At 36.8% G+C, this 21,531-nt stretch overlaps 2 protein-coding genes across 4 annotated transcripts in view; one reads left to right on the top strand and one right to left on the bottom strand.

The window, feature by feature from the left end:
* Positions 1–2,466, top strand: part of si:dkey-22o22.2 (neural-cadherin) — a 213,857-nt gene extending 211,391 nt beyond the window's left edge. The window contains exon 34 of one of the 2 annotated variants that reach the window (XM_057833588.1): positions 1,129–2,466. In XM_057833588.1, coding sequence (XP_057689571.1) covers positions 1,129–1,581 — 453 coding nt within the window. In that variant the 3' untranslated portion in view covers positions 1,582–2,466. Of the gene's footprint in view, positions 1–987 lie in introns of both variants that reach the window. The other variant, XM_057833589.1, reaches the window with a different exon arrangement.
* A 4,982-nt stretch (positions 2,467–7,448) lies between these two features.
* Positions 7,449–21,324, bottom strand: ccne2 (cyclin E2). Of its 2 annotated transcripts, none has more exons than XM_057834555.1 (12): positions 20,984–21,324; positions 19,463–19,504; positions 15,938–16,019; positions 15,801–15,857; positions 14,760–14,902; positions 14,554–14,689; positions 14,334–14,480; positions 11,590–11,685; positions 10,097–10,231; positions 9,912–10,023; positions 9,679–9,836; positions 7,449–7,970 (listed from the first exon to the last, which is right to left on the bottom strand). In XM_057834555.1, the coding sequence occupies exons 1-12, from the start codon at positions 21,070–21,072 to the stop codon at positions 7,854–7,856; spliced, it is 1,314 nt and encodes a 437-aa protein (XP_057690538.1). In that variant the 5' UTR covers positions 21,073–21,324; the 3' UTR covers positions 7,449–7,853. The 2 variants fall into 2 exon arrangements, with proteins under 2 accessions (XP_057690538.1, XP_057690540.1); XM_057834557.1 differs by lacking the exon at positions 20,984–21,324 and adding an exon at positions 20,400–20,461.
* Between the last annotated feature and the right edge of the window lie 207 nt (positions 21,325–21,531).

The raw sequence follows: 21,531 nt of genomic DNA, 5'->3' as shown, positions 1-21,531 counted from the left end.
TGTGAAGAGCTGTGAGTGTCATGTTGTGTTTCGGTTAGGAAAGGCATGTTATAAATTAAACCTCAACATATTCTTTTGCTGAACTATGTAATATCGTTATAATGTTTTTGTGTAAATGCTAATTAGTGATTAGCATTAGGCTAGTGTTACTCGCCAGTGGCTAATCGCAGAATCAGTACATTTACTACTTAATGTAGCTACGTTGTAAATGCTAAATGTGCGTCTAGCTAAGCTAATGTGCCAATAAATAATTTCGTTTGTACAAAACATTGATTTTTTAATTTACATTGCTGTCTAACGTGTTACTGACTTGTTAGCACGAAGAAATTTATGTTTATATTGATGTGAAGTGCTATGGTTGCCATGTTATGCTTCGTTTAGCAAGGCATGTAATAGATTAAGCCTCAACGTGCTCTAATATAATCTTTTACTCAACTATGTCCGATCGTTATAATGTCGTTTTTTTTTTTGTGTGTGAATATGCTAATTTATTGTGAATATGCTAATTAGCTGTTAGTGTGAGGCTAGCGCTAGTCGCGAGCGGCTGTAGCTAAGCTAATGTGCCGTTAACTCATTTATATTTGTGTAAAACACTGATTTTCTAATTTATCTTGACGTCTAATGTGTTACTGACTTAGGACAAAGAAAATTAAAGAGCTGAGCGTGTCATGTTGTGGTTCGGTTAGCAAAGCATGTTATTGTTTAATCTGCAACATGGTTTGCTAGGAGCTAAACATGACGACCACATCTCTTCACATAAACATAAACGCACAATTCGTTGTACTAACAAGTAAACAACACGTTAGACGTATGAATTTAGATGTTCATTATTTTATATTTTTATTGCAATATGTTTCGCTTTCTCAGCTCATCATCATATTTATGTTACATTCAATGTTGCCACCAGAGGGCAGAGTACCCTCCAAATCAATATAACTAAATACAGCACTTTCAAAACAAACTATTACAACACCACTCTAATTAAAGATGGATGGATGGACGGACGGACGGACGGACGGACTGACGGACTCCCACTTCAAAAGAATTGGACGTCTACAAGTGATAAACTCATCTCATTTCATACCCGACGCCACATTATTGGACATCTATCACCGTTTGTGATTACAGAAAGGTTACGACATGACCGAACTGAAGCGTCCGCTCCGCTGCAGCCTCTCCCAATCGTCCTCGTGCACCACGGCGCCGCTCATCAAGTCGTCTCCGGGCTCGCAGGAGGAAGTACGTTCCCACTGCGCCCCCTACCTGAGCGTCCCGCGACCGCACCTCCGCGCCCCGGCTTCCTCCTCGTCCTCATCGTCGTCGCGCTCCCACGTGGACTTCAAAAGCTACGTGTCGCGTATCGTGTGGGAGGCCGATCACGACGCCGCCGCGCCGCCGGAGGACGTTTTTCACATCTGGCGGGACGAAGGGAGCGGGACGCCGGCGGGGAGTCTGAGCTCGCTCGGAAGCGACGACGACGAATGCGACGACGATACGGCATACGAGCGATTATCGCGCTGGGGACCTAAATTCCAGACGTTGAGCGATATGTACGATCGCCCGCAGAGGGCGCAATCGTAAAGCTGCCTCCGAACCACTAGAGGGCAGAACTTAATCCCTCAATTTTTGGACTTTTTACAAAAAGGACGCCAGGACAGATCTGGAATTCTTTTGTATTTTGCCAAATGGAATTTTTTTGGACATTCACGCATTTAAAAAAAGTTCCTGGAACTCTTGAAAATTCTTCCTAGTTGCATTTACGCTTAATTCCTAGTTCTGGGAAGTCAAATTTTAGTTTAGTACATCATAACTGTTTTCTGTCTTGGCCCCTTAAATTACCGTAAATGTGGTGCAAAAGTTGCACGGTGTTTTTTTCTCAGCTGCCTTAGGAATGTACTTTTGACCAAAAAAACAAAGAACAATCAATGGTTGCAACTTGATGGAAGCGTCGCTCAATCGTTCCTCTGCCTACCACACGGTGGCGCCACATTGACATTGTTACACAGACTGAAGAAGAAGAAATTTTGCATTAAGATGGTTTTAATGAAGACTATGATGGAGTATTATGGCAATGTAAATGAAAAAAATAGGCATACAAGAATAACATTTCAATATTAGGAGATTTTACTCATAAGTTGAAATATGTACAATTAAATTCGTTATACTCCGTTATAGATTTGTCAGTTTTCCAAAGGTTGAAAAGCATAAATGTTTTTACCTGTCAACTATGCACCTAAAGGGGAGAGATGCTGCTGTTTGGAACTACTTTTTGCGTGTTTATTGTGTATTTGACTTGTACTATATGATGTAAATATGGACGTTTTCTAACATTGTGACAGAATATTTCCTTTTGTACATGAATTTTAATAAATAAAAACTTTTTTCCCCCTGAAAAGTAGCTTTTACATTCTTTAAAGTTGGAACGACTTGATTTTTTAAAAATTGTATATATAATGTATGATTATACAGTGGTACCTCAACTTATGAATGTCCCTACATACAGAATTTTAAGGTTAAGACAAGCCTCAACAGGAAAATATTGCCTCGTTAGGGAAGAAATTTCCAGATACGAAATGCAATACAGCATGGCTGGTACTGAACATAACATACTTATAGCTGCTCTGCTATTGGCTATTGCCAAGCATTCCTGGCATCCAATTGGCTTAGAGGGACCTCTACTGTATGTGTATGTGTGTATCCCAGCGTCCTGTTCATTCGCACCTCGTGTTGCGACAGCTTTACATGACTGTATTAACTTCCTTTATTCTTTTTTTTTTTTTACATGATGCACAACACTGATTTTATGTTTATTGTGTAGTAATGTAATTGTAACATATTTGTTTGTTTTAATGCATTTTTATGTACTATAAAAGATTTATGTCTGAATTTTGGGGGATTTGGAACGGATTAGGGCATTTCCATGGAAAACACGTCTCTACTTACAGAATTTTCAAGGTAAGAAACTACTTCCAGAACCAATTTCATGTTCCACTGTATACAGTATATAGAAATATACATAGACACAAGCACACACACACACACACACACACACACACACACATATATATATATATATATATATATATATATATATATATATATATATATATATATATATATATATATATATATATATATATATACACATATATATATATATATATCCATACATACAGTGGGGCAAATAAGTATTTAGTCAACCACCAATTGTGCAAGTTCTCCAACTTGACAAGATTAGAGAGGCCTGTAATTGTCAACATGGGTAAACTTCAACCATGAGAATGTGGGGGGGGGGAAATCACATTGTTTGATTTTTAAAGAATTTCTTTCCAAATTAGAGTGGAAAATAAGTATTTGGTCACCTACAAACAAGCAAGATTTCTGGCTGTCAAAGACGTCTAACTTCTTCTAATGAGGTCTAACGAGGCTCCACTCGTTACGTGTATTAATGGCACCTGTTTTAACTCCTTTTCGGTATAAAAGACACCTGTCCACAACCTCAGTCAGTCACAATCCTAACTCCACTATGGCCAAGACCAAAGAGCTGTCGAAGGACACCAGACACAAAATTGTAGACCTGCACCAGGCTGGGAAGACTGAATCTGCGATAGGTAAAACGCTTGGTATAAAAAGAAATCAACTGTGGGAACAATTAGTAGACAATGGAAGACATACAAGACCACTGATACTCTCCCTCGATCTGGGGCTCCATGCAAGATCTCACCCCATGGCGTCAAAATGATAACAAGAACGGTGAGCAAAAATCCCACAACCACACGGGCGCACCTAGTGAATGACCTACAGAGAGCTGAGACCACAGTAACAAAGGCTACTGTCAGTAACACAATGCGCCGCCAGGGACTCAAATCCTGCACTGCCGGACGTGTCCCCCTGCTGAAGCCAGTACACGTCCAGGCCCGTCTGCGGTTCGCTAGAGAGCATTTGGATGATCCAGAAGAGGACTGGGAGAACGTGTTATGGTCTGATGAAAAAAATATATAACTTTTTGGTAGAAACACAGGTTCTCATGTTTGGAGGAGAAAGAATACTGAATTGCATCCGAAGAACACCATCCCCACTGTGAAGGATGGGGGTGGAAACATCATGCTTTGAGGCTGTTTTTCTGCAAAGGGACCAGGACGACTGATCTGTGTAAAGGAAAGAATGACTGGGGCCAAGTATCGAAAGATTTTGAGTGAAAATCCCCTTCCATCAGCAAGGGCATTGAAGATGAGACGTGGCTGGGTCTTTCAGCATGACAATGATCCCAAACACACAGCCAGGGCAACAAAGGAGTGGCTTGGTAAGAAGCATTTCAAGGTCCTGGAGTGCCCTAGCCAGTCTCCAGATCTCAACCCCTTAGAAAATCTGTGGAAGGAGTTGAAAGTTGCCCAACGACAGCCCCAAAACATTACTGCTCTAGAGGAGATCTGCATGGAGGAATGGGCCAAAATACCAGCAACAGTGTGTGAAAAGCTTGTGAAGAGTTACAGAAAACGTTTGGCCTCCGTTATTGCCAAAGTATTGAGATGAACGTTTGGTATTGACCAAATACTTATTTTCCACCATGATTTGCAAATAAATTTTTTAAAAATCAAACAATGTGATTTTCTGGGGGGTTTTCCACATTCTGTCACTCATGGTTGATGGGGTTTACTCATGTTGACAATTACAGGCCTCTCTAATATTTTCAAGTGGGAGAACTTGCACAATTAGCGGTTGACTAAATACTTATTTGCCCCACAGTACATATATATTAACCATGTGCCAGTATAAGATTTTGATGCTATGATAACCTCAAGTAAAAATACCGCAGTTTCACGCTATCCCAGTATTACAATTGTAGTTTTAAGCCTCCGAACTATTTTTAATTTGTCCGTTTTATCCTGGAAACCCCCGTTTACAGACATTGCGCAACCACTTTTGTTTCAACCTAGCCTAAAAAGAAGGTAATTATATTATTTAAAATGTCTGTCATTTTTAGCTTACAATCATTGATTGATCTCTAGTATTTAGTTAAAAAAGAGGAATTTAAAAAAATTATTCACTCACATATTTTAAACTTTTAGACAAAATACGTCACAATGAAAAAATTTGACATCTGTAAAAAGGGACAGATATCTACCTCATAACTATCGCTTAAATGTATTTTTTTTTTTGTTACTGTCGCATTTTCTCCGATATGTTAGATGTTAAATAATCGATTCAAACACAGAAAAATAGAAAAATAACGTTTAAAAGGGTAAATATAAGAAAATCTCAACCACTCCTTGTTGTCTGCAATTTCTGCATCGTGACCCTTGTCATATCACCATGTTTCACCCATAAAATCCCCCCAAAATCCGGCTGTGGCCATTCACAGCTGTGTCTTAACACTCTTTGATACATGCTACATGGAACTTTGGATCGAAAGAAGGTAAGTATGCGATAATATCTCGTTAAAATCGTGGCGTCTTTTAATTCTGCTCTCGCGTGCTCTCGCCCAGGGCCGGCCCGGGCCATTTGGGGGCCCTAAGCAAAATAATGCAAAGGGGCCCATATTTTTGGCCCACCATTTCGTCACAGTGTACTGTGAAACCCATACATGCAGTCCAACCCATACGTCCATATTTTGTATATTAATCAGATTTTGTTGCACTGCATACTTCAAACTTCTCACCCCAAATGATTGTCAGTACTTACAGTCGATAGCACCAGACCTTTTTCTAAAAGAGGAACAAAAAGAAGTTAAGGAAGAACTTATTTTTTTTAAGTTTGTAATCAAGTATCAAAACTCACAAAAGTCAAATAAAGCAAACTGTAGGAAACAAAATAGAATATAAATTAAACAATTGCCAGATTGGGGGCCCTCTAGTGGTCAGGGGCCCTAAGCAGCTGCATAGTCTGCGTATAGGCTGGGCCGGCCCTGCTCTCGCCTCTAGTTAGGGTTTTGCTGTTTAGAAAAAAAGTTTTTTTTTTTTAAATGTCCTCCTGTTCAAAATTTTTCTTCCCCCAGAAAATTGAGATTTTAAGCTTTCCAGTGATGTATCGCACATGCATATAGGACTATTTTGAAATTTGGCCAAATTGGGGGTCTCAGAGCAGAACTTCAAATCACATTAGTGTTTTCCGCCATATACTAGTATATGCACACCCATATACAAACATATATATATGTATATATTATGTTATTTATTATATATATGTACTTTATATATGTGTATATATATATATAAATACACATATACACAGTATATATATATATATATATATATATATATACACATATACAGTATAAATACATATTGCGGAAAACAGGTGAAGTTCCGCTCGGAGACCCCCAATTTGGCCAAATTTCAAAATTGTCCGATATGCATGTGTGATACATCATTGGAAAGCTTAAAATCTCAATTTTCTGGGGGAAGAAAACATTTGAACAGGAGGGCAATTTAAAAAAAAGTTTTTTAAACAGCAAAATACTAACTGGAGGCCAGAGCACGTGAGAGCAGAATTAAAGACGCCACGATTTTAACGCAATATTATCGAGTACTTACGTTGTTTTGATCCAAAAACTCGATGTAGCATGTAACATCGAGTGTAAAAACACAGCTGTGAATGGCCACAGCCGGATTTTTTTATTTTATGGGTGTAACACGGTGATATAACAAGGGTCGCGATGCAGAAATCGCAGACAACGAGGAGTAGTTGAGATTTAGTTTTTCATATAGTTACCCTTTTAAACGTTTTCAATTTTTCTGTTTGGATCGATTATTTATCATCTAACATATCGGGGAAAATGTTACAGTAACAAAAAAAATACAATTAAGCGAGAGTTATGAGGTAAATATCCGTGACTTTTTTACAGACGCCAAATTTTTCAATGTGACTTAATATGTTTAAAAGTTTAAAATATGAGAGTGAATAAAGTTTTTGTCTTTTTTTTTTTTTTTTTTTAAACAAAATATTAACATTAATGATTCTAAGCTAAAAATGGCAGACATTTTGAATAATAAATATAATTACTTGCCTTATTTTCATGGGCTAGGTTGAAACAAAAGGGGGTGGCACGACGTCTGTAAACGTGGGTTTTCAGGGTAAAACGGACAAATTAAAAATAGTTCGGAGGCTTTGTGCGCCATGAATCTGCTATGGCAGCATATAGACATATTGTTCTATCAAACAACAGTCCTTTTGGCTTAAAATACAGCAGTTTCTTTTAAAGAGGGGTATACACAGATACTGTGTCTATATACTAGTATATATATAATAAACCTCAATGAGTTATCTCTTGTTAAACTTTAACATGGCTAAACATTGCCATCTGGCGGAAAAACTCAGTACTACAATAAAAATGGACACGATTCAAAAAATTGATGGAACGTGGAAAAATCGGATTTTTTCATAAATCATTGACAGCAAAAGACGTCCAATTCATTTTGAGTGCTTTTCAACGATGAATATTGACGGGCCTGGATTAAAAATAATTTTTATTCATAAGATTGCAACATATTTTTTCCCCCCAAAATGTGGAACTGTACACAAACCAAGACAATGTTTGCACATGTAAAGGCACAAACGAGGACGTGTGGTCATAAATAGCGCCCGGAATTTCACTGGATATTTTTCACTTTTCTTTAGAACAATAAATACAAACCGGCGACAGCTCGGGTCAAGTTTCCAGGAATGAAAGAGTTAGGAAAAAAAAAAAGAAATACACACACAAAAGGAGCGGTGACCGCAGCTGCATGTTCCCATGTTGACGATGGGATGGAATTGTAGTGAATAGCACCAAAAGTCTTTCACAAAAATCTCCTTTTGTGATTTTAAATTAATCTTTTCTTTTTTTTTTTTTTTTTTTTTAAATCCTTTGCCGATCAGTGATTGGCCGGTTTTTCCGTGCTGTTGGGCGGAGTCAGGACCGTCGCCACGGCAACCACGGGAGACAGCGGACAGTCGGCGGAATCCTGAGTTTGACGCTCTTGGGCTTTTCGCTGCAAGGAAAAGAAAATGTGAATATTTTGTTTAATTTATTGCTAAAAGAATTTTTTAAAAAATAAAAACTTGTTTATTAAACAGATTTAATAATACAATAAAATAAAAACTATTTTAAAATAAAATAACTTTGAAAAAAAAAGTAAAACAAATTCAACTGGAATAAATCATTTTAAATCATTAAAGAAAATTTAAAAAAAAGATTAAGCTACAAAAAATATATAATTCATTATTAATAAATAATCAAATAGATACATTTTACAAAATTATTTATTAAATTGTTAAAACACATTTTTTTCTTTGAAATGAATCAATTTATAACAAAAAATATTGAAATTACTATTGTTTCTTTAATTTTACAAATAAACAAAAATATTTAGTTTAATTTATTGTTAAAAGATTATTTTTCTTAAATTACGGTAGTCAATTAAACAATAAATATTACACTACAATAAACATTACTTTAAAATAATAAAAAATTCAACTTGAATAAATCATTTAAAAGTAGATTAAAACTACAAAAATATAAATAATTTATTATAATCAATAATACATATCATATTACAAATACATTTTATAAAAAATAATTTATTAAATTAGAAAACTACCATTTTTTATTTGAAATAAATCAATTTATAACAAAAAATGTTGAATTTTCTATTGTTTCTTTAATTTTACAAATAATAAACAAAAATATTTAAGAAATAAAATAACTAAAAAAATTAAAAAATCCAACTTGAATAAATCATTTCAAATAATTAAAAAGAAATTTAAAAAACAGATTAAAACTACAAAAGATAAATAATTTATTATAATCAATAATACATATTATATTACAAGGAGATTTTATAAAAAATAATTTGTTAAATTAGAAAAACTAACATTTTTTATTGGAAATAAATCAATTTATAATTAAAAATGTTGAATTTTCTATTGTTTCTTTAATTTTACAAATAAAACAAAAATATTTAAGAAATAAAAATTTTTTTAAAAAAATTCAACTTGAATAAATCATTTGAAATGATTAAAAAGAAATTTTAAAAACTGATTAAAATTACAAAAAATATGTACAATTTAGTATAATTATAATATATTAAATGAATACATTTGATTTAAAAAATTAAATTAAATTAGAAAAAATATTTTTTATTTGAAATAAATCAATTTATAACAAAAAATGTTGAAATTATTATTGTTTCTTTAATTTTAAAAATAAACCAAAATATTTGAAAATGTTAATAAAAAAAAAAAATACATTGAAATAAATTCAAAAGATATATATGTATGTGTATATATTTTTTTTAAAAAAGTAAATACACAAAAAAACCTAAAAATTCAAAATTTCAATCACATAGAAAAAAAAAAGTAAAAATAATGAAAAAGAAATTAAAAACCAAATTCATAAAATAAACGAAACTAATAACACAAACTTTTAAAATGATTATTTATTAAACAAAATATAAATGTCTATTTTTTTTGTCCTCTCAAGCAGCTGAATAGGATAGGTAAAAAAAAAATACAAATAAAAAAAATAAAAATGTAAAAAATAAAATTAAAATTAATAAAATATAAAAACATATTTGAATGTAATTTATTTTTCAAAAATTGAATAAATAAATAAGATATTTTTTAAACTCATGGATAAAAAAATAATAATATATATATATATATATATATTTTTTTTTAATTAATGAAGCTTAGCCTCACCAGAAAGTCCAAATAGCTGACATGTGTCTGTATGTTATGCCTGTCCTCGGTTTTGACTTTGGCAAAGCTCTTGAGCTCCGCTTTGGCTTCACAGCGGAGCGTGTCCACGAAAGCGCTCATCCACCGCACGCACGCCGACACGCTCTCCCACGTCAGACCTGTCCGCACGTACGCCGTCGCATTAGCACACCCCAACGACCTTTAGCTTCCAGTTGAATATCAGAAGAACCTACCGGACACTTTGTTGACGATATCAAAATTGGAATAGTGGCAAAAAGCGGCAGCGGCGAGGACACTGTAGCTAAAGTCCAACGAGTGAATGTCCATCATGCACAAGTCCAACAGCTGAGAAAGAAACAAAAAAGTTAGAAAGGCTCCGTACAGGACATTCTCATGTTATTAAACAGAAAGTTCTTACCTGCGTGATCTGGACGTACATTTCTTGCGAGAACTGCGGCACCAGAAAGTTTTCGCTGTCTTTCTGAGCTTCCACTTGCGCGTAGAGTTTCAACCATGAGATAGGTGTCTCGGGACATAAATTCCAGTCCAATGCCTTGAAGAAAAAAAACATATTAAAAGGGTTTGTACAAAGTCAAGCACCTCTGGGTAGCTCACAATTATTGTTCAATTAAATTCTCTCCTTGTTTTTCTGTGCTGTTCATAAATGTCCTCCTAAGGATTTGTATTTGAACTTGACTTTTTAATGGTCCTTCGAGCCGGATCGCAATATACCCGGAGTTCTCAGCAGCGGAGTCGACACCCAATCAAGACCGTGCAAGGCCTTCAGGGAATCATTCAACAAAACAACTAAGCGACTGCAGTCTATGATGATTAATGGCAACCAAAACCTCCTTGCTTTGATTTTCAGTCACTTCCAATTGATTTTAGAGCATTTACCAGTCACTTCCTGTTAAAAGTTGATTTTGGGGGCATTTCAGGTCATTTCCCGTTGGTTTTTGGCCACTTCCTGTTGATTTGGGGCATTTACGGGTCACCTCCTGCCGATTTTGGGGCATTTACGGGTAACTTCCTGCTGATTTTGGGGCATTTACGGGTCACCTTCTGTTAAAGTAAAATTTTGGGGAATTTCAGATCATTTCCTGCTGATTTTAGGCTACTTCCTGTTGATTTGGGGGAATTAACAGGTGACTTCCTGCTAATGTTAATTTCGGAGGCATTGCAGGTAATTTCCTATTGATTTTCAGCCACTTCCTGTTGATTTTGGGGTATTTACGGGTCACCTCCTGTTAAATTTTGGGAGCATTTCAGGTAATTTCCTGTTGATTTTCAGTCACTTTCTGTTAATTTTGCTGCATTTACGGGTTACTTCCTGTTGATTTTGGGCTATTTGAACAGGAAGTGACTCAAGAATGTGCTCAAATGAATTGGAAGTGACTGAAAATCATTAGGAAGTAACCTGTAAGTGCCCTATAATGACCAGGAAGTGACCTGTAATGGCCTAAATGACTGGCCGTAAGATAACGTAAACACTATTCTAATAGAAGACTAGTTTTTTAAACAGTTAAACCTTTTTAAAACGATATATCGAGTCTTGTAGGAGGCATATTGATAACCTTTTGGGCTAAAATGTATCGCGATATATCGCCTTTTGGATATATTGTCACACCAGTAATTCTTATATGGTTCGCTTGATGAAACTACTCAAATGACTCAAATGCACTGTACTCGATGTGACGCAGGACATTAAGAAAAAGCAACTTCAGAACGAGTGATTTTCCTTCATTTCATAATTTTTATTTTTAGAAATGTTGATGAGAAATATTGTGTGCCTAACACTTCCAAGCATTTTCAAGGATTTAAAGGCCCCGTACGAACCCTGTATTAACTGTCAATTGGCTGGTTTGAAAAGCTTGGATTTGTAGTAGGTGAGAGAGAGAGAAAGGGCACCACCTTGAGGATGTGAAGCTCCGTGCGCCGGATGTCCCACGTGTCGCACGCGCCGTCTGTCACGTAGGCGAACTCGTTGATTTTCGGGGGGTAGATTTCCTGTCAGAAAAATGGCACAAAAGGATATGATCATTCATGAATGAATTTAACTGATTTTTTTTTTTTGCTACAATTAAATATAAAAATTTCCCCATTTCACTCATAGGTTGCCATTAACAGCGACACACATCCTTTGAAGTAAGTGCAGTGAATGAATGGCTATACTGGATGTCTAGCTAATGATAAACTTATTGCAATTCACAGCTGAAGGAAAAGATTGGACGCCAATTAATTGGATGTCTATCAGTGTGACCGGCACCGTAGGAGTACAATTGAGCTTAATAATAAAAATTAAAATCATTAAATTTTGATGCATTTGAAAAAATACCCCTCAATCTAAAAATAACTATCCAAAATGTACATCCATATCCATTTAAAAGGAAAATTAAAGGATTTAAGCATTTATTCACAAGAATTTTCATCGTTAAAAAGCGCTTTGTTGCGATAAGGCGGCGCCACATTGGCTAAAAGACTAGCATCACATTCGACATAATTACGTAAAAAAAATGCTAACTACCTGTATTATTTTTTTTTTCCAATCGAGACTGTTTTACATTCATATTAGAGAAGTCCCGATCCGATATTTGGATCAGATCGGACGCCGATATGGGCAAAAAAAATGCGCATCGGTATCGGATCGGAACACGGGTAAAATTCCGATCCAGACTTCCGATCCAGTTTTTCTTTTTCTTTTTTTTTTAAAGTCCGGTCCGGGTTTTCCAGCGCACCGATTTACAAAAGCCATTCCAGTTTTTGCTTCGGTTTCCCTAAAATCTGGTCCGCATTTTACGGCACACCTTCAACACACTACATTTACATTAACGTCTCCCAATTTACCGAGAGACTTTACCGGTAAAAATGTCAGCTGTGTGGGATCATTTACCTTAAAGGACGACAAAGACGAAGAGGCAGAGAGCAACATATGCCACAATAAAGTCAAGCGTAGTGGTAAAGCTGTAAGAAGTTTTAATACAACCAACCTAATCTAGCATTTAGCGAAATACCACCACGAACAATATGAAGAGTATGTTAAGAAAACCGAAGACAAAAAGAAAGGTCCTACGCAACTAACACTGGCAGAAACTTTTGCTATGCGTGACAAACTGGCAGTCGACAGTCCCAAAGCCCAGGGAATAACAAGAGTCATTGCCGAAGAATTCATTCTGGATGACGAGCCATTATCTCACGTGAGTAAAGACGCACCATCCAGCACGCGATTCGGCCGTGGAAGATTCAAGAACGATTCACAAACATCCAAATTCCGATTATTGAAATATGTCAAGTAAAGCGGAACTAATACACAGCACGGTCCTCGGGACGCAATGAGAAACTGACCGCATTGCGTCCCGAATTAAACATAACTTGTCTTAGACCCGGGTAATGCCAATGCTCAACTCACGGCTTTAGCTCAACTCATGCTGCTGGATAAAAAACACAACAATACCTGACTGATGCTGACAGCCGCTACAGACTAAGTCAACGTCGTTTTACTGGAGATAATAGATATCATATGTATATAGAACCAGATGCTACATGACAGACTCAACTGCGTTAGCAACATTGAAGTATTGAAAACCAGGTGCGTTAGTAAACAGCCGCCATCTTAAAGCAGAAGACTTCCCTAGTAGGCTGTTGTGAACCTTCCAAGCGAACCTAATTAACTTTTTATCTAAAATACTCCTAAATCGGCAAAATCTTGACTTGATTCTATCTTCAAAAGTTTTAAAACTTTCACATGTCGAAAGTAGACAGAAGGGAAATTATGGAATAACGGGAGCAATTTTAACAACTTTAACAGTTGATTCGCAAAATTAAATGAATTGAATGTAGTTTAAAGCTGCTGATACAGAATGGGGACTTGAGTATTTTTATTTACTGTTTTAAAATGTTAACTTGATACTGAAATAGTCGTTTTTCTAAACCTGAGATGCTTTTTGTACATTTTTTGTAACTAATGCACGAAACATTAAAAGCATCTAATAGCTTGGGGGATTTTCCACTGAGGTTGTTGGTGTGTTTTGCTTTTTTAAGACAGTTTACAATATTATTTGCACGTTTTACTGACTGACTATGCCATTTCTGTTTGTTATTTATAATGTTTTGTGTTTGTCACTGAATAAACAGGTCAGTTTCTTGTTACCAACCATTGTGTGTTATACAACCTTGCCTAATTCAGCTGGCTAGTTCTTATCAAGAGTATTAAAACCTTTTTCAACATGAGTCTGACAACTAAGTAAGGAGGCTAAATAACTTTAAACTTTAACACATACTCAGATAGGTCGGTATCGGTCAGTATCGGTATCGGATCGGAAGTGCAAAAACCTGGATCGGGACATCCCTAATTTTAGGTAAGAAATATTTTAATAAGATCTTAAGTTTTTTGAGTAAAAGCAGTTGATTTATTGTTTTATTTTTCTAGTCACATCTGAGATGCAATTGTTGGCTGTTTTTAACAATGTACATGTAAAATAAAGACATTGATTGTCTAAAAATGCTTCAATATTAGGTGAAATCTCTTGTTTTCCAGTGTATATTTATAATTGCTCTTTCCCTAAAAAAATATGTTTTATCCGATTACTCGATGGAATTTTCAGTTGAATACTCGATAACTAAAATATTCGAGACCTGCAGCCCGAATGACCTCTAACCTCTATCTTGGAGGCAATGAAAAGTGCCGTGATGCCGATGAGCTGCAAATAGTCTTTGTTGACGTCCTCCTGCGTCATCATGAAGCGGTCGAAGAAGTCCTGCGCCAAGTAGGCCGTCTGCCGATGGAGGCAGTACACCTCGCTCACCTAAGGACCGAATGAAAGCTTTTATTTTGAAACTCAAACTTGCTAAACACATCCGCCTCGGCGCGGTTCTGACCTCGAGCAACCAGTCGAGGAGGATGGCCCTCATGCTGGGCTGCAGTTTGCTGTGTCTCTCCATGTAAGTGCGGTCGTGGACGTACTTGAGCTCTTTGTTGAGCATTTTGATCCACACGTCGTCCGAGCTGGCCCAACTGCAACCACGCCGCGCGGTTAACACACTAAACGGTTCAATATTTTACCACGGAAAATTTCTAAACGCACCTGAGACGAGGGAGGGGCGAAGCCTTGATGAAGATGTTCTTAAAGCGGTACTGCTTGAAGCCGGACGGGTCGGCCGGTTCCAGTTCTTTGTGCGGCGTCTCGATGAGGACGCAAGGGCTGGCGCCGTCTTCCGACCAACACTTCTACAACCACAAATTTCAAATGAATAAGTATAGTATACGGCAGGGGTGTCAAGTGTGCGGCCCGTGGACTGGAAGTGGCCCGCCAGGGTCGTTTAGCCTGACAGGCATGTTGTTGCTTATTCATACTGAACTACAAATAAGCTCACATGCTTTTTGCAACCTTTTGCTGCCACCTGCTGTCAACACTGTTGTCGTACATAATGCTGGACATGCATTGTGCCTCCTAGCATGCAATGCAGCACTAAAAAATGAAATAAAGTTCATGTTCTGTGCTAATTATTTCTCCCGTTACTGTTCTAGTAGTTTCATTGATTTCTAGTTATGCTTAAAATACAAACATAATAAAGCTAACTGTCAATTTTAGCTCAGTAGTCATTGATGGATAAAACACCAAGTAGCACTGGTGCCTAATGTAGTCCAATTCAGTAGGTATCATACACATACAGTATTTTGAACACTCAAAAACTCAAAATCCTATCAGGACTCACAATTTAGACTTTAACTTAAAACTAACTTGAACTTAATAGCTTGACACAAATGGAAATTCAATTGGGAAAAACACCTAACTTTTAAGTGATGTGTGTTATCAAGTGTAATGACTTTTTCAGGTAAGAAATAAGAATTTTTCTTATAAGAGCTCAAGTTTTTTTCAGTGAAAGCAGTGAATTTTTTCGTAGTCGCATCTGAGATGCAGTTGTTGGCTGTTGTTGTTGCTAAATCCTGGTGTCATAGAAAAGTAGTGACTAGGTTCCAAGGAACTACAGATTTTCTTTATTCTTAAAATTAACTTTAGATTTGGACTTTTACTAGGGGTGGTGCGATCACTGCTAAATAGATTGGACGTCTACTGCCGTCAATGAGTTACCCTTAGGAGTAAAACGAACAGGTGACAACAAACCTGAATTTCATAGCAGCTTTGTTTCTTAGCAGCGGGTTGACTCTTCTTCTTGGAGGGCTGCGAGACGGAAAAACACAACTACAGTCACGCAAATGGCCAAAATCACTTTACATATCAATGCCATGATGTTCACAAACCTCGCACTTTCTTTTCCTCAACGGTGCTCTGATGGACGGTTCGGGGGTGTTTGAATCTCTGGCTTGAAGGGTGATGCGGCCGCTAAGGGAGACGGCACGAATATTCATATTGAAGAAAGCAGATTTTGATTTCAATTGGTCCGCTAACTAGTGATGTCCCCGAGTCAATCAGGTGATCGGAAAGCGGGCTGATTGTGCCATTTTTCAGAGCATCGAATCGGGAGAAAAGGATCGTGCTTTTGATTTTAAAAAAATATATATGTATTATTTTTTAAGGGCCAAAAAGTAATTTTAAAAATCCAGAAATTAGGGGTGTCCAGATCGCATAATTTTGCACCAGAGTCCAAGTCACCTGATTTTGAGAACCTGCTGATTAGGAGTCCTGATCCGATACCGGGAGAAAAGGGGGAGGGGGGGGAGTGTAGAGTGTTTTTCTTTTTTTTTTTTTTTTGAACAAAAGTTCTAAATATGTTACAGTACTGTACTGTTGACTGTTTGTTCTCTGCAACACGCGCGGAAAAAAAGGAAGTACTGTAAACTAGAGCTGCAACTAACGATTATTTTCATTATCAGGGTCCCCCCAGAATATATAAATCTAAATTCAAGACTTTTAAGACCTTTTTTTATGCCATTACAACTGAAAATTAATACTTTTCTTGCACCCATTATTTAGATCATATTGAATCATATTAAATAAATAAAGCACTGAACATCGTTTTTTTAGGCCCGATTTTACCTCTATCTTAAAGACTTAATGAGCTTAAATTGGCTGCAGTTACGAAGTCGGGAATGCTCCCTCCGGAAAAAAAACACGATTTGACCAACATTATGTTTAACAAACTTTTCCAGCGTTATTTCATTGTGTAAATGCATTTATAATGATCATAAAAATATGTAGACTATTTAAACATTAAGGAAATGTGCTTTTTTTTCCTGCCAACTGAAAATTCGTTACAAAAGACAGTTACGACATCGGGAACGCTCCCTCTGGAACAAAACGCAATATGACCAACATTGTGACAGCCGATGCCGACCGAAAATGACGTAATATCCGAAACAGATCACCAATGGACTCATTTGAAGTATATGAATGGTGGTCCGTTTTGGTGTTTAGAATCCACAATACTTCTGCCTGCAGGGTTTTCGTACCACTGACAAACGGACGCATTCCCGATGCAGAGGCGGACGGATTCTCCGTTTTACTGGTTGTGGTGGTTTGGCACGCACGAGTTGCATTTCGATTTGTAGTGCAGTGCATCATAAAAATTCTATGCGTCATCTTCGTTATGGATAAAAAATTTTTTTAAAAAACCTTCATCACGGATATAATTTAGGTTGCACTGAGATGTTCTTGAAAATTAAGACCACGGTGAAAAAATTCCAGACTTACAACAGCTAATTTAATACTTTTAACACCTTTAATCATGGAAACTAAATTCAATGTTTTTTTAAATACTTTTAATAACCCGCGGGGACCCTGATTATCGATTAATTGGATAAATGTCACTTTTTTCAATAACCTTCACAATTTACCTTGAAGTTGTTTTCGGCATGTTGTAAGTCACAATGAAGACAAAATGGATGACTACTTCCTTCAAAGAAAATATTTTATTACAGCTTCCTGTCTTAACTATAGTTTACAACGGTATAGATTATCAAATTCGTTGGAAACTAATTCATTAATCAATTTAATTGATCTGTTGTTGCAGCCTTATAAAAAGCTAGTTTAGACAGTAAAATGCATAGACTTCATAATGCATTGACGGCGCAGGGCCGATTCATAGAAGGCCTATCTCCATCAAAGCTGAGTGGAAACACAGACAAAGAGCTTTTTCTGTTGAAAATTCTTAGCAAAAAATGCTTAAGTCCCTGAATTATTTATACATATGGACGTAAAACAGTCTCGATTCTTGGTTAAAAGCACACAAAAAAAAAAAAACAAACGTGCATGTAGCATTTATTTTACGTAAATATTGTGAACTATGAGGCTAGTCACTAAGGAAATTAGCGGCCGCTATAAGTAAACGAAGACCCTTTTCCGTTGAAAACTCTTGTAAATAACTGCTTAAACCCCTGAATTCTTTATATATATGGACGTAAAACAGTCTTGATTCTTGGTTAAAAGCATAAAATAAAAAAAAAAAAAAGTGCAGTTACCATTTATTTTACGTAAACATGTCAAAGTACAATGCTAGTCTATTAGTGAATGTAGCTGGCGGCCACCTGATGTAAACAGAGCTTTTCCGGTGAAAATGCTTGTGATTAATACTTAAATTCACGAATTCTTTATAAATATGGACGTAAAACAGTCTCGATTCTTGGTTAAAAGCAAAAAAAAAACTGCAGGTAGCATTTATTTTACGTAAATATTGCGACGTATAATGCCAATGCTGTAGCTGCTAATTTCTCCCATTGATTTTTTTCAAAATGCATGCATGGTACAAAAAATTTAATAATTAGCTTGAATCCTCGAAAATCACTCCTGAGACATTCCTTCCAGTTTGTATGCAGTACAGCTTTTGTAGTTTTTCCAACCTAAATCCGCCGTTAGATCGCTGCATATGACCAAATGCTAATAAATGAATCGGAGTGGTAGACAGCCCCCTTCGGAAAGGCGTGACGCAGTGAATGGGGAATGTGTTATGTCAATACATTATGAAGTCTACGGTAAAATATCTGAAAATTGGCAAAAATGCTACTTGTTGTTTTCCAAAATGAAAGCAGATTTTTGTTCATGTCCTAGTTTGACTAAACAAAAATATAATTAAGAAATCTGATAATATTTACAACTGAGAAGATATATTTCAAGAATTTAGACAAGTTTAAGGTGAAGAAGTTCCAAAACGATTAATCGGTTATCAAAATAGTTGTCGATTAATTTGCTAATCGATTAGCTGTCAATTAATCGATGCACTCCTACTGTTAACAGTACAGGACATGTTTGGAACTATTGTTCAAATTTAAAAAAGTTTTTTTTCCCCCCATGATGGGATTGGGTGAAATATGGTGACTCAGACAAAAAAAATATACGATCGGGACATCCCTAATATTCTATGTTTTTATTGGAATACACTTGTTATTTTGTTGCTTGTAGTTCCAAACACAGCCACTATCATTAAAAGTGTTAATGTTTCACTGCCATTGACGGCGAGAAACGTTCTATCCAATTTGACTGGAGGGGCTGGCAGCGATCCTTCGAGTCAAAATGGAATGGACATCTCTCGCCATTAGAAGATAAAAGAACAAATGACCAATGCAATACACTGATGCACTACTAATCAGCAACTCCTTAGGCAAATAAACACGTGACGATATGATAACTACATTAATTTGATCCCCGATTAGTTGTCAATCACTGAATTCATCGCGGCACCCCCGCTTTCCATTCATCCGCCTTTCAGATGACACGTTTTCAGTAATGTGATAATAGTTTCGCCCCACCCGGCCCAACCTAATCCCTCCACACAGAAGGCAGTAGGTTGGTGGTCCCTCCCTAACCCCCCCACAGTAGCACCGGGCGCTCACCTGCGTCTGGACATTGTTGTGGTGATTGGACTTCTGGTGCGACTGCAAAAAAGAGACATAAAAGACAAACATCAGTGACATCATCAAGATGGAGGGAAGATTCTGGAGCAGCTAATTGTCACCTAAGTGCTAAAGATCCATCATGTTGTATTTGCCTCACAAGTCAATAAGAATCTTAACAGTCATGTAAAAGCTCATTCACTCTTTAGTCTACCATTGACGGCGCTAGACGTCCAATTCATTTGAAGTGGATGGAATGGATAAACTCATTTACAATCACAATAACGTGGAATAAACCATTTAAAAACTGAGCGACACCAACACAAAATGGTGGAATAGATATAAACTAAATAAGAGCTAGTCAATATTCAACATTCTACATTATTCTCTGTTAGCTTAATGAGCTAATTAGCTTATATACCAATTACTTTACATTTAAAAAATCCTGTCAAACTTCACTAAAATGTCAATGACAACCATATAATACTTTAACAAAAGCTTATTACACATTACTAGTAGCTAAACAAGTTACAACAAAGCATTAATGACAATTAAAATAATATTAAACTCACATACTTGATTAACACAAAACAAAATGGTGGATTTAATGTAACAATAAAAAAATATAACTGACAACTGGACTTGGAAGACAAGGGGGGGTTGTGTTCCCTTCGTTTCCAAACAAAAAAAACTCCAAAAATACTTCATTTAAAGCCACAATTATCACCCTTACTACTACAATAAACGCTTACGAACCAATTCGTCGAGGTTTGAAAGACAGGAAACTTCAGAAAAGCCAACTTTATGCGAGAATAAAAAGCCAAAGTCGCGCCAATTTACGCAGCGTTAAGCGGGAGGATTGTGGGAGCCCCCTCGAAAGCTTGACAAAGTAGCCCCCAAAACTCCTCAAAATACCGAATTATGAACATTTCACTACCTTCGACAGTTAAACCGAAGCCCCGAGCTTCGAAACAACCTTACTTGCCGCCATTTAAAAGCGTTAATAGTGTTGAAAAACGAGTTCGAATTTGGGAGGGAAGCTACTGTAATTAGCTGCGGTTAGCCGAGTTGCTAACTGGGTCAGCTCTACTCTCGAGATTGTTACTAACAGAAATGACACAGAAAAACACTTTTATACCTTCTAGCTACAGCAACAGGGTTAAAAGTAACTTTAAACAAGAGAAAAAATCATTTGTGAACGACTCAATGTGAGCGAGACAATGTTTCTATATGTAAACTGAGGTTAAAAGTGCAAAATTGAAGCAGGAATCGTCATAATATACCATGAAACCTACCAAGCCGATAGTAATATGTGTATTTTTTATATTTAAGTCGATAAAAATAAGAATACAAAGAAGATTTTTATGTTAAAGCGCGTTTTCGTGCTGATAAACAACAAAACGACGACGTAAAAGAATGTCTTCACTTAACCGAGCAAGACTGACAACTAATAAAGCTTTCTAGGGTTAATAAAATGTTTAAATTTGTTTAAAAGTGTATAAAAAAGCTCTCAGGTCTTACCTCCAAGGGGGGAAATGAATGAGTGGATCAGCTGTGGCGCCGGCGCCAATCCTTATATCCGCCTGTCCTGCCGCGCGGCCAGTGCACATGCGCACTCCCTTCCCATATACATACGCGCTCAAATGTTTGAAAACGAGCGGAAATATATTTGCCGGTTGACGTGTCCTCGTCCAACCCGAACTCTGTACTTCGTCCGCCGCGGTTTGGAAGCCTATTTTTGACCTAAAATCGCCGTTGTGTCAAGGTTTTAGTCAATTCCGCTGACAGACTGCATTCATTTCAATGGGCGATGGTACTTTAAAGTGTTTTTTGACGGAAATTTGACTTTCCGTGTGTTCCGGTTGGATTTAAATGACGCCGTTCTCCCGCCGAAGTCCTCCGGAATGTAAAAAACGCGAAAAAGATGTGTAAAAGTGGCGTTTTTGGATAGTTTTTAACCGGGAGTCGGATACACATCCGCGTTTTGGGGAGGAGTCGACTCGACAGCTGGCCAATGAGAGCTAGCCGGGTTGGGCACGTGACTGCCAGCTAGAATGTAAACAGAGGAG

The sequence above is a fragment of the Corythoichthys intestinalis genome, chromosome 4, assembly GCF_030265065.1.
Source record: "Corythoichthys intestinalis isolate RoL2023-P3 chromosome 4, ASM3026506v1, whole genome shotgun sequence".
Lineage (NCBI taxonomy): Eukaryota > Metazoa > Chordata > Actinopteri > Syngnathiformes > Syngnathidae > Corythoichthys > Corythoichthys intestinalis.
The sequence above is the reverse complement of the archived record's forward strand: the minus strand, read 5'-3'. Positions and strand labels throughout refer to the sequence as shown.

Bases quoted from the DNA above. Each gene is read 5' to 3' on its own strand.
- ccne2 (XM_057834555.1), bottom strand. From the start codon at position 21,072: ATGTGCACTGGCCGCGCGGCAGGACAGGCGGATATAAGGATTGGCGCC. The intron at 15,858-15,937 runs GTTTGTGAACAT...TCCGTCTCGCAG, and splicing joins TGAGGAAAAGAAAGTGCGAG to CCCTCCAAGAAGAAGAGTCA. The intron at 14,690-14,759 runs GTGCGTTTAGAA...GCGTGGTTGCAG, and splicing joins TCGCCCCTCCCTCGTCTCAG to TTGGGCCAGCTCGGACGACG.